Genomic DNA, 11,289 nt, shown 5'->3' on the forward strand with positions numbered 1-11,289 from the left:
TTTCATGGCTTTAATGAGTTCTCAAATGATAAAATCTGACTGAGTTGTCATCACTCACATGGAGAAATATGTTGTTTTTTAAAGTTTTGTCCATGTCATTCCCCTGAATGTCCTCATTTGACTGAAAAGGAGGTCAAAACAACATAGTTTAGGAACTGAATCAAAGATCTATTCCTGGGCTGTTTAGACATTCTTAGGCAGCAGACACGTACATTTATATGGAAGTAAAATGTGTCTAGTGTGCTCTGCTGTCTTTGTATACAAAGAAAAGAAGCTTAGTCTCTTACCTCTTTCCATACTTGTCACTTTAGGTAAATTTGAGGAACTCAATTTCATAGAATGAACTCCTCTCGTCTGTGGTTTACTGGAGCTTTACAGGCAGGTAACGTGAAGGGGAGTCAGTTCGGTCTTATGCCTATTGGTTGCATTTAGCCTCGCCCACGTGCTATGTGGGAGCCTTTTGAAATTGTAGGACCAACCTAACTTCTTCATTGACTGCATATCGTCCTCATATAAGCTCAGAAAAAAAATAAACGTCCTCTCACTGTCGACTGCGTTTATTTTCAGCAAACGTCACGTAAATATTTGTATAAACATAAGATTCAACAACTGAGACATAAACAGAACAAGTTCCACAGACGTGGGACTAACATAAATTGAATATTGTGTCCCTGAACAAAGGAGGGGTCAAAATCAAAAGTAATAGTATCTGGTGTGGCCACCAGCTGCATTAAGTACTGCAGTGCATCTCCTCATGGACTGCACCAGATTTGCCAGTTCTTGCTGTGAGATGTTACCCCACTCTTCCACCAAGGCATCTGCAAGTTCCCGGACATTTCTGGGGGGGAATGGCCCTAGCCCTCACCCTCCGATCCAATAGGTCCCAGGCGTGCTCAATAGGATTGAGATCCAGGCTCTTCGCTGGCCATGGCAGAGCACTGACATTCCTGTCTTGCAGGAAATCTCACAAAACAAGCAGTATGGCTGGTGGCATTGTCATGCTGGAGGGTCATATCAGGGTGAGCCTGCAGGAAGGGTACTGCATGAGGGAGGAGGATGTCTTACCTGTAACTCACAGCGTTGAGATTGCCTGCAATGACAACAAGCTCAATCCGATGATGCTGTGACACACCGCCCCAGACCATGACGGACCCTCCAAATCGATCCCGCTCCGGAGTACAGGCCTCAGTGTAATGCTCATTCCTTCTACGATAAACGCGAATCCGACCATCACCCCTGGTGAGGCAAAACCGCAACTCGTCAGTGAAGAGCACTTCTTGCCAGTCCTGTCTGGTTCAACGACGGTGGGTTTGTGCCCATAGGCAACATTGTTGCCTGTAATGTCTGGTGAGGACCTGCCTTACAACAGGCCTACAAGCCCTTGGGCGTCTCACAGTACGGACGTTGCAATATATTGCCCTGGTCACATCTGCAGTCCTCATGCCTCCTTGCAGCATGCCTAAGGCAAGTTTACGCAGATGAGCAGGGACCCTGGGCATCTTTCTTTTTGTGTTTTTCAGAGTAAGTAGAAAGGCCTCTTTAGTGTCCTAAGTTTTCTTAACTGTGACCTTAATTGCCTACCGTCTGTAAGTTGTTAGTGTGTTAACGACCGTTCCACAGGTGCATGTTCATTAGTTGTTTATGGTTCATTGAACAAGCATGGGAAACAGTGTTTAAACCCTTTTGCAATGAAGATCTGTGAAGTTATTTGGATTTTTATGAATTATCTTTGAAAGACAGGGTCCTGAAATAGGGACGTTTCCTTTTTTGCTGAGTTTATGTCCTCTAAAGTAGAAAAGAATAGAGAAAGAATGTAATGTTCAGCTAAATCTACTCCAGTATCTGTCTTGCCCTATTGTTTGTCATGGTCTGAATAGCTTTTGGATCTTTTGACGTTATCCGTTTCTTGATTGTCAGTTGGAAGTTGTTGACAAGGACAGCAATGAATAGACTATGCAGGGAAAATCACAATGTAAAATAAACATACTGTAGTGTTTTGTTGCAACATTTCTAAGCTTACTCACTTGAGGAAAGTGAAGTATTCCACCACAATGTACAGGACAGGGCAGATTAGAATGTGGGTGCACCTTTAATAAAAATTCAAGAAAATGTACATAATGAGCTCAGGTATTTACATGGTGATGATGACTGATGATGCCCAACTTCTAGACCATGCGTCACACAAACAGTAGTGTTTCCTCACCGAGGTCTTGGCGGGTAGAGGAGATGAAAACCCAGTCATCCAGCGTGAGCAGCTGGAACAGGGTGCGAAGCTCTCCAGGTCAGGCTCATTGAACATCTCTCGGAAAATGGCAGCAAACATGAAAAGGAATGTGAACATGAGGATGATGGACTGGAGGCAGGTGGACATGATGGACTGGAGGCAGGTGGACATGAGGGACTGGAGGCAGGTGGACATGATGGACTGGAGATTTTGGAGAAAGATGTCAAGGAAAGGGTGACGTTACTGAACTGTGATGAAAGATATACAGAACACAAGGTTACATTCTGAAAGTATTCAGACTCCTTGACTTTTTGCACATTTTGTTATGTTACAGCCTTATTATAAAATTGATAAAAAAATCATCAGTCAATCTACACACATTACCCCATAATGACAGAGCGAAAACCGGTTTTAAGACATTTTTGCAAATGTATTCAAAATTAAAACAGAAATACTTTATTTACACAAGTATTCAGCCCATTTGCTATGAGACTTGAAATTGAACTCAGGTGCATCCTGTTTTGATTGGTCATCATTGAGATGTTTCTACAACTTGATTGGAGTCCATCTGTAGTAAATTAACATGATTTGGAAAGGCACACACCTGTCTATGTAAGGTCCCACAGTTGACAGTGCATGTTAGAGCAAGAACCAAGCCGTGACCTCGAAGGAATTGTGACGAGGCACAGATCTGGGGAAGGGTACCAAAAATGTCTGCAGCATTGAAGATCCCCAAGAACACAGTGGCTTCCATCATTCTTAAATCGAAGAAGTTCCGAACCACCAAACCCCTCCTAGAGCTGGCCGCCCGGCCAAATTGAGCAATCGGGAGAAGGGCCTCGGTCAGGGAGGTGACCAAGAACCCGATGATCACTCTGACAGAGCTCCAGAGTTCCTCTGTGGAGTTGGGAGGCCACCAATCAGGCCTTTATGGTAGGGTGGCCAGACAGAAGCAACTCCTCAGTAAAAGGCACATGGCAGCCCACTTGGAGTTTGCCAAAAAGGCACCTAAAGGACTCTCAGTCCATTAGAAACAAGATTCTCTGGTCTGATGAAACCAAGAACGAACTATTGTGCCTGAATGCCAAGCATCATATCTGGAGGAAACTTGGCACATCCCTATGGTGAAGCATGGTGATGGCAGCATCATGCTGCAGGGATGTTTTTCAGTGGCGGGAACTGGGAGACTAGTCAGGATCAAGGGAAAGATGGAGCAAAGAACAGAGAGATCCTTGATGAAAACCTACTCCAGAGCGCTCAGGACCTCAGAATGGGGCGAAGGTTCACCTTCCAACAAGACAACGACCCTAAACACACAGCTAAGACAATGCAGGAGTGGCTTCGGGACAAGTCTTTGAATGTCTTTGAGTGGCCCAGCCGGAGCCCGGACTTGAACCCGATCGAAACATCTCTGGAGAGACCTGAAAATAGCTGCGCAGCGACACTCCCCATCCAACTTGACAGAGCTTGAGAGTATCAGCAGAGAAGAATGGGAGAAACATTTCTAAAAATCTGTTTTTGCTTTGTCATTATGGGGTATTGTGTGTAGATTGATGAGGGAAAAAACGATTTAATCCATTTTAGAATAAGGCTGTAACATAACAAAATGTGGAAGATGTCAAGGGGTCTGAATTCTTGTACATTGTAAAATTTCAAATATTTTGCTGAATCACAGTTCATATAAGGATATCAGTCAATTGAAATGAATTCATTAGGCCCTAATCTATAGATTTCACGTGACTGGGCAGGGATGCAGCCATGGGTGGTGCATAGGCCAAACAACTTGGGAGCCAGGCCCACCCAGAATCAGGATGAGATTTTCCCCCACAAAAGGGCCAAATTCTCTGACAACAGCTCTGGTGGACACTCCTGCAGTCAGCATGCCAATTCCATGCTCCCTCAAAACTTGAGATATCTGTGGCATTGTGTTGTGTGATAAAACGGCACATTTTAGTGTCCATTTATTGTCTCCAGCACAAGTTGCACCTGTGGAATGATCATGCTGTTTAATCAGCATCTTGATAGGCCACACCTGTCAGGTGGATGGAGTATCTTATTTTTTATTTAACCTTTATTTAATTAGGCATGTCAGAACAAATTCTTATTTAAAATGATGACCTACCTAGGCCAAACCTTCCCCTAACCCGGACAATGCTGGGGTACCCTATTGGACTCCCGATCACAGCCGGTTGTGATACAGCCCGGGATCGAACCCTGTTCTGTAGTGACAACTCTAGCACCGCAGTACCTTAGACCGCTGCGCCACTCAGGATCGCCCCATGATTGCCATCTCAAAGGCTAAAATGCTCACCAACAGGGCTGTAAACAAATTGAGAGAAATAAGCTGTTTGTGAGTATGGAACATTTCTGGGATCATTTATTTCAGCTCATGAAACATGGGACCAGCGCTTTACGTGTTGCATTTATATTTTGTTCAGTATAGATAGGGATGTATTCATACAGTTGAAGTCGGAAGTTTACATACACTTAGGTTGGAGTCATTAAAACTCATTTTTGAACCACTCCACAAATTTCTTGTTAACAAACTATAGTTTTGGCAAGTCGGTTAGGCCATCTACTTTGTGCATGACACAAGTCATTTTTCCAACCATTGTTTACAGACAGATTATTTTACTTAAAAGTCACTGTATCACAATTCCAGTGGGTCAGAAGTTTACATACACTAAGTTGACTATGCCTTTAAACAGCTTGGAAAATTCCAGAAAATTATGTCGTGGCTTTAGAAGCTTCTGAAAAGGCTAATTGACATAATTTGAGTCAATTGGAGGTGTACCTGTGGATGTATTCCAAGGCCCATCTTCAAACTCCGTGCCTCTTTTCTTGACATCATGGGGAAAATCAAAAGAAATCAGCCAAGACCTCATAACAAAAAAAATTGTGAACATCCACAAGTCTGGTTCATCCTTGGGAGCTTTTTCCAAACGCATGGAAAGGTACCACCTTCATCTGTACAAACAATAGTACGCAAGTATAAACATCATGGGATCACACAGACGTCATGCCGCTCAGGAAGGAGACGGGTTTTGTCTCCTAGAGATGAACGTACTTTGGTGCGAAAAGTGCAAATCAATCCCAGAACAACAGCAAAGGACCTTGTGAAGATACTGGAGGGTACAAAAGTATCTGTATCCACAGTAAAACGAGTCCTATATCGACATAACCTGAAAGGCTGCTCAGCAAGGAAGAAGCCACTGCTCCAAAACTGCCATAAAAAGGCCAGACTACGGTTTGCAACTGCACATGGAGACAAAGATCGTACTTTTTGGAGAAATGTCCTCTGGTCTGATGAAACAAAAATAGAACTGTTTGGCCATAATGACCATAGTCATGTTTGGAGGAAAAAGGGGGAGGCTTGCAAGCCGAAGAACACCATCCCAACCGTGAAGCACAGGGATGGCAGCATCATGTTGTGGGGGTGCTTTGCTGTAGGAGGGACTGGTGCACTTCACAAAATAGATCAAATCATGAGGAGGGAACATTATGTGGATATATTGAAGCAACATCTCAAGACATCAGTTAAAGTTAAAGCTTGGTCACAAATGGGTCTTCCAAATGGACAATGACCCCAAGCATACTTCCAAGGTTATGGCAAAATGGCTGAAGGACAACAAAGTCAAGGTATTGGAGTGGCCATCACAAAGCCCTGACCTCAATCCTAAAATTTGTTGGCAGAACTGAAAAAGCATGTGCGAGCAAGGAGGCCTACAAACCTGACTCAGTTAAACCAGCTCTGTCAGGAGGAATGGGCCAAAATTCACCCAACTTATTGTGGGAAGTTTGTGGAAGGCTACCTGAAACGTTTGACCCAAGTTAAACAATTTAAAAGCAATTCTACCAAATACTAATAGAGTGTATGTAAACTTCTGACCCACTGGAAATGTGATGAAAGAAATAAAAGCTGAAATAAATCATTATCTCTACTATTATTCTGACATTTCACATTCTTAAAATAAAGTGGTGATCCTAACTGACCTAAAACAGGGAATTTTTACTCGGATTAAATGTCAGGAATTGTGAAAAACTGATTTTAAATGTATTTGGCTAAGGTATATGTAAACTTTCAACTTCAACTCTAGGTTATGTACCATAGGTTATTTACATCCATTGAAGTGCTATGATGAGAAATCAAGCAGGGGTGGTCGGCCTGAGTAATGAGTTAAGGCTGGAAGACACCTACCGGATGGTACGCAGGACCCAGGACGCTCAGATGGTCTAAACCTCTGAAGATTTTGAGGATGCAGGAGACTGGATGCCTGGCCTCCACTGGAGCTCCCTACTCAGACTCAATGAGTGGCAGCAGTAAGTCAACAAGGCTCATGATAATGATGAAAAAGTCGGAGGGAGAAAGAGAAAGATAGGGATAGTACAGAGGAGAAAAATAGAAAGTAGGTGACATAGTGGGACACTCTTGTTGTAAAACATTGGAGAGGGTTTTGTGACTGCCCCCAATGCAAACAGCTACCAACCAGGTCATATCAGGGGGGGGGTTGAAGTAGAGTCGACCCCAGACAAGCATTTTCAAGCTTCCAGCACACATTCCATGAAATAGATTACCAGGAAAGCAGGAACTGGCTTGTTGAGCCTGCATAACAGATCATGAATGATGATGGTCGTACAGTAGACATGCAAACACAACAGTGTGAGAGGTTTTATGACTGTGTGGATTGTAAATACTGGATTCTGAAGTCATTCTTCCATGTAAAAGTAAAATATTGTAGGTGAGTATGTAGGCTGAGTGAGTGCTCATAGGGTTATGGGGAGTCTTGACCTTTCCAGTCACTGCCTGTATGTTAGTGATGGTTGACGTTCCATCTTGCACTCCAGGCTAAACACACACACACCGCAGAGAAGAGTACCAGAGTATCATGAAAACATGATCAAACCAGTAATCTCTTATTGTAACAACCTCTAATGCTACTGATGCCGTGGCCACCAAAAGGGTCATAGTGGGGAACCTTGAGCACTTTCTGATGGCGGCACAATTATATATTGTATTGCTAGACTTCGAGGAACTTCCTTTTTCCCAGGGGAACATTACTTCGTGCCATTACTACTTTATCTTCACAACAATTACCAGTTTCATTACAAACACTTGTAATTTGTCAAATATTCATGAATACAAACAAGTAGCTAAGCATTTACCCGATTGTCTCTGGAAAGAAATGAAACCTTCAGCATGGAGGTAATGGTACAGAAAGCTACTGGAAAACATCAGTGCTTCATCAGGATTTCTTTATTCTCAACACTTCTTTGACCATTCATTCGATTCCATGCATTCAATTCTACTCCACTATGCTCAAGGAGTAGTCTTTGCCTTTGGCAAATGACAGGAGTGGAATGTTAGCTAAAAAGACTGGTATCCAGGCTACTCAGGGAGAGGGGGAATTCCCTTTTTTGGGGCGTAAAGCAAGCAGCAGCAATTATTTGTTGTACCACAAGGGCGCGGGATGATACCAGTGTAGCTTACAACAATTGTTTTCAGTTGATATGAGAGGATCTCTTGTGGCCAAAATGGATGAAGGACTCTTCCCTGGCTTTTTATAAAGAGCCATTTTAATTCCAACCATTTACATTTATTTTGGAATAGCGTTAAAAAAGTAGAACCTACTTATGTGCCAGATTTCCAACATATTTGAAATGGTAATATGGCTACATTTTCAAATGGATAATGGGCTAATCACTACGTTTTATGAAAACATGCGTATTTTCGTAAATATAGCCAAAATACTTATTCCTGACTTTTTTTTTTTTACCATAAGAATGCCCCTTCTGTCTGTAGAACGCTGCAACCTGGTCTCAGAGCATTTCGTATTATTCTGTTCGTAAATACGAGACACTCCATTTAGTATGATACAGTATCATATACATTTTAGTGTCCAGGATTACGTTTACTATGTTGTTTCTAGTCTATAAGACTAGGCTGAACTAAAGACAAACCTTTATCATATTGCACCTTACCCCGCTTCCCCCTGAACTTGAACCTAATGACCACTGTCAAGGTCGATGCTTAAAGTTGGAAATGGATTTGTCGGTTGGGCCCATTCTATATCAAATGGGAACATGGCATTGACCATGTTTTTCAATTGTCGATCTATCATATCACAAGTAGACCTGATCCATCAACTCTAAATAAAGGGCATATTTGGTGTTGGCATGTATGGAAAGTAGATGTTGCAGAAATGGATGTAGCCTAACAAAAAGTAAACACAATAAGATATGTTATATAATAAATAGACAATTGCAGAGTAGATTTATACTTTATTATTTTAGGAAGAAGTTGGCATGATAGTATTGTGTTTCAAGGAAAAGTATACACATTTGGTCAGAGGTCATTTGAGGCAATGCGTAATTGTTTTTTATATCATTGCTCACATCAACCCAGTCAAAAGCAACATGATTAATACAAATCTGGGCAGATAAATAAATAAACAAACACATTATTAAATTAACAAATCAATAAATATCAAATAAATAATCGACTATAGATAAATATACATTTGTAAAAATAAAAATAAAGAATTTTTAAAAAGAGAAGACATTTACACAAAAGTAGACTATTCAGGAGGAACAAATGTTTACAATAACTCTTTCCAAATGGAATGAAGTCATTAATGCCGAAGCAAAAGCCTGAGGTCATTAAATAGTTTGGGACAAAACTATCACCTGTCTGCACTCCGTTGGGTGATACTTGTTGATGTGTCTGGTGAGGCCAGGGGAGGAGAAGAAATTATCCCCACAAAATCGACACGGAAACACCTCTCCTGTCACCTTTGTGATACGCTCGGTCCCTGCGTATTTTGCGGAGGGCTGGGGTGATTCCCGGCCGGACTCCAGCGGGCAGCTGTGTTGTTGGTCTGTGACTATGGCCAAAGGAGAGGAAGGAGTCTGATTCTGGGGATGACTAGCTGCTTTCCTGTTGTGCAAGGCCAGGTGTTTCCTCAGGTACGCTTGTTTTCTGAATTTCTTTGAGCACTGAGGGCAGCTGAACATCATTTCTTCATCCGAGCCCGAGTCTGAGGGTGGCGTGGAGGGTGGGAGCGTATATCTGGCTGTTGGTGTATGAGGTCGGCTCTCCTCTCTTTGTGACGAGACTCTCTCCACTTGGAAACCCTTTGGCTTGTGCCAACGTCGGTGGGAGGCCAGGTTAGCGGGACAACTAAACACTTTGTCACACTCGTCGCAGCGATATTCGACTCGGACGATGCGAGAGCACTTGTGGAAGGCCAAAGTTAGAGTGTCCGCATACCGCTCCTTGCAAAGCTGACAGATAAACTCTCCGAGCTGACTACTGGTGTTGGAGCGCTGCTTCACCTCATCCTCTGCCTCCTCCGTAATGCGCAACCCGAGGACGGGAGATGTGGTTACCTCATGTCGGATGCTGGACTTCTTCTCTTGGTTTGGGGAGCTTGAGGACTTGCGCTTTTTAGAATTAGTATGGGGAGATCTGGCGTTGGAGAAGGCAGGCCGCTTCACTGCTGCATATTTAGCATTCCCGCACATGGTGTCCAGTCTGGTGGTCATCTCCGGAAGAGACGGCGACACTGGGGAGCCATCAATGGCAAAGCTTCCCAAATTTGCCTCTGGAAAGGTATCTGCTGGAGCAGGAGAAAGAGAGCTGAGCATTTGATGAGCGGAGTCCGCTGGCGGGTACTGATATCCCTCGCTGTCAGGTCGGGTCGGGCTCAGCGAGGGCGCGCAGTGAGACTCTGACATTCCACCGAAAATAACCCGGCTCTGAACTCTGATAAAGTTGTGGCACACCGAGGGCTGTGCATGAGCCGGGGCATTCTCGACTAGCGGTGAACAGTTGGCGACCAGCGCCAAGTCCTCCTCGCGCATCCTGTATGAAACAGGACCAGCCTTTTTAGAACGTTTTATAAGGAAACCCTTTGGCATGGTGACTGTCAGAAAGCACACTCGACGCGTTATCTTCAACCTCAATACGTCTTCACTGTTAAAGTCGAGGCCAGGGATTGTAAAGAGGCGTGCGTAATCGTAATGCGTCCTCTTCTCTCTGCAGTACTTGTCCACACTGGCCCTCTTTCGTTTGTCTCGGTCTTTATAAAGCCCCCAAGCTGTCATTGTGCGTCAGTTAGGACGCAGATGGCAGCAATCCAGCCGTCAATAGAAAGGCCCGGCAACATGATCCACCGGGAGTCTCTGAGGAGCACAGCGGCAGATGTCAGCCTCCCCCATTGCCTAGGCCCCTGTCTTCCCCCGCCCTGCTCCCCCCCCCCCGACCACTTGCCCCGTCCTTGACGGTTCCTAGCCATTATGTAGATTACACAGAGCCATACCACCCTTATCCAGCCTTTATCTTCCCATGTCCTCTGAGACTCTATTCAACACACACGTGCCACAGCCGTCCGTCCATTCATCGAAACGCACGAATCAAAAGGAGGGGAAAACTGCCTGCGGGGAGTCAGGTTTGTGTCAGTTTGGAGGAAAAGAAGCAGAGCAGACGAGGCACAGCACCAGTGAATCTAAGCAGATCAGTGTTCAATGCTCTGCCCAAATGCACCTTAGCCTACACTTAGGCGTCATGGGGCATTCAACTATTTGAACATGTTAATTTCCTTAAAAAATGTGTGATTCAACAACATGAGAAGAAAACGCCAAATAACTCCACACAAAATAACTCCATATGATTTGTTCATTCCCTGGTGTGAAGGGTATCCTAATTATTTTAATAGTCGTCATCAACTCTGCTTCATCGTTGTGGCAAACTGCCCAGAACCAATACCCCCACTATCAAACGTCTCAACTCAACAATAGAAACAGTCTGTCGTGTCACTGTCAGCGAAATGAACCATTTCCATCACATGCCCACAATCTGGCGCAAAAGCACATCACATATACAGACCCACCCCACCCCCACCCTTCTAAAACTAAATATTATTAGTGATACATTGGGAATAGCAGCAGGGCTATCTGCATCAGGGTTATATTGTAAAGGCCAACAAAACGGTTGAAATCAATCAACGGCAACGGTCACAGACCAATCATCTTCCTGACCAATCATCTTCCTGTAAACTATGGAGAGA

At 43.8% G+C, this 11,289-nt stretch overlaps 1 protein-coding gene across 1 annotated transcript; it reads right to left on the reverse strand.

The window, feature by feature from the left end:
* Positions 1-8,483: 8,483 nt before the first annotated feature.
* Positions 8,484-10,294, reverse strand: LOC110534010 (insulinoma-associated protein 1a-like). Its single transcript, XM_036990398.2, has one exon. The coding sequence runs from the start codon at positions 10,139-10,141 to the stop codon at positions 8,882-8,884; it is 1,260 nt and encodes a 419-aa protein (XP_036846293.1). The 5' UTR covers positions 10,142-10,294; the 3' UTR covers positions 8,484-8,881.
* Positions 10,295-11,289: the final 995 nt, after the last annotated feature.

Source organism: Oncorhynchus mykiss, chromosome 10, assembly GCF_057628025.1.
Source record: "Oncorhynchus mykiss isolate SJ-2025 chromosome 10, ASM5762802v1, whole genome shotgun sequence".
In the NCBI taxonomy this organism is placed as follows: Eukaryota; Metazoa; Chordata; class Actinopteri; order Salmoniformes; family Salmonidae; genus Oncorhynchus; species Oncorhynchus mykiss.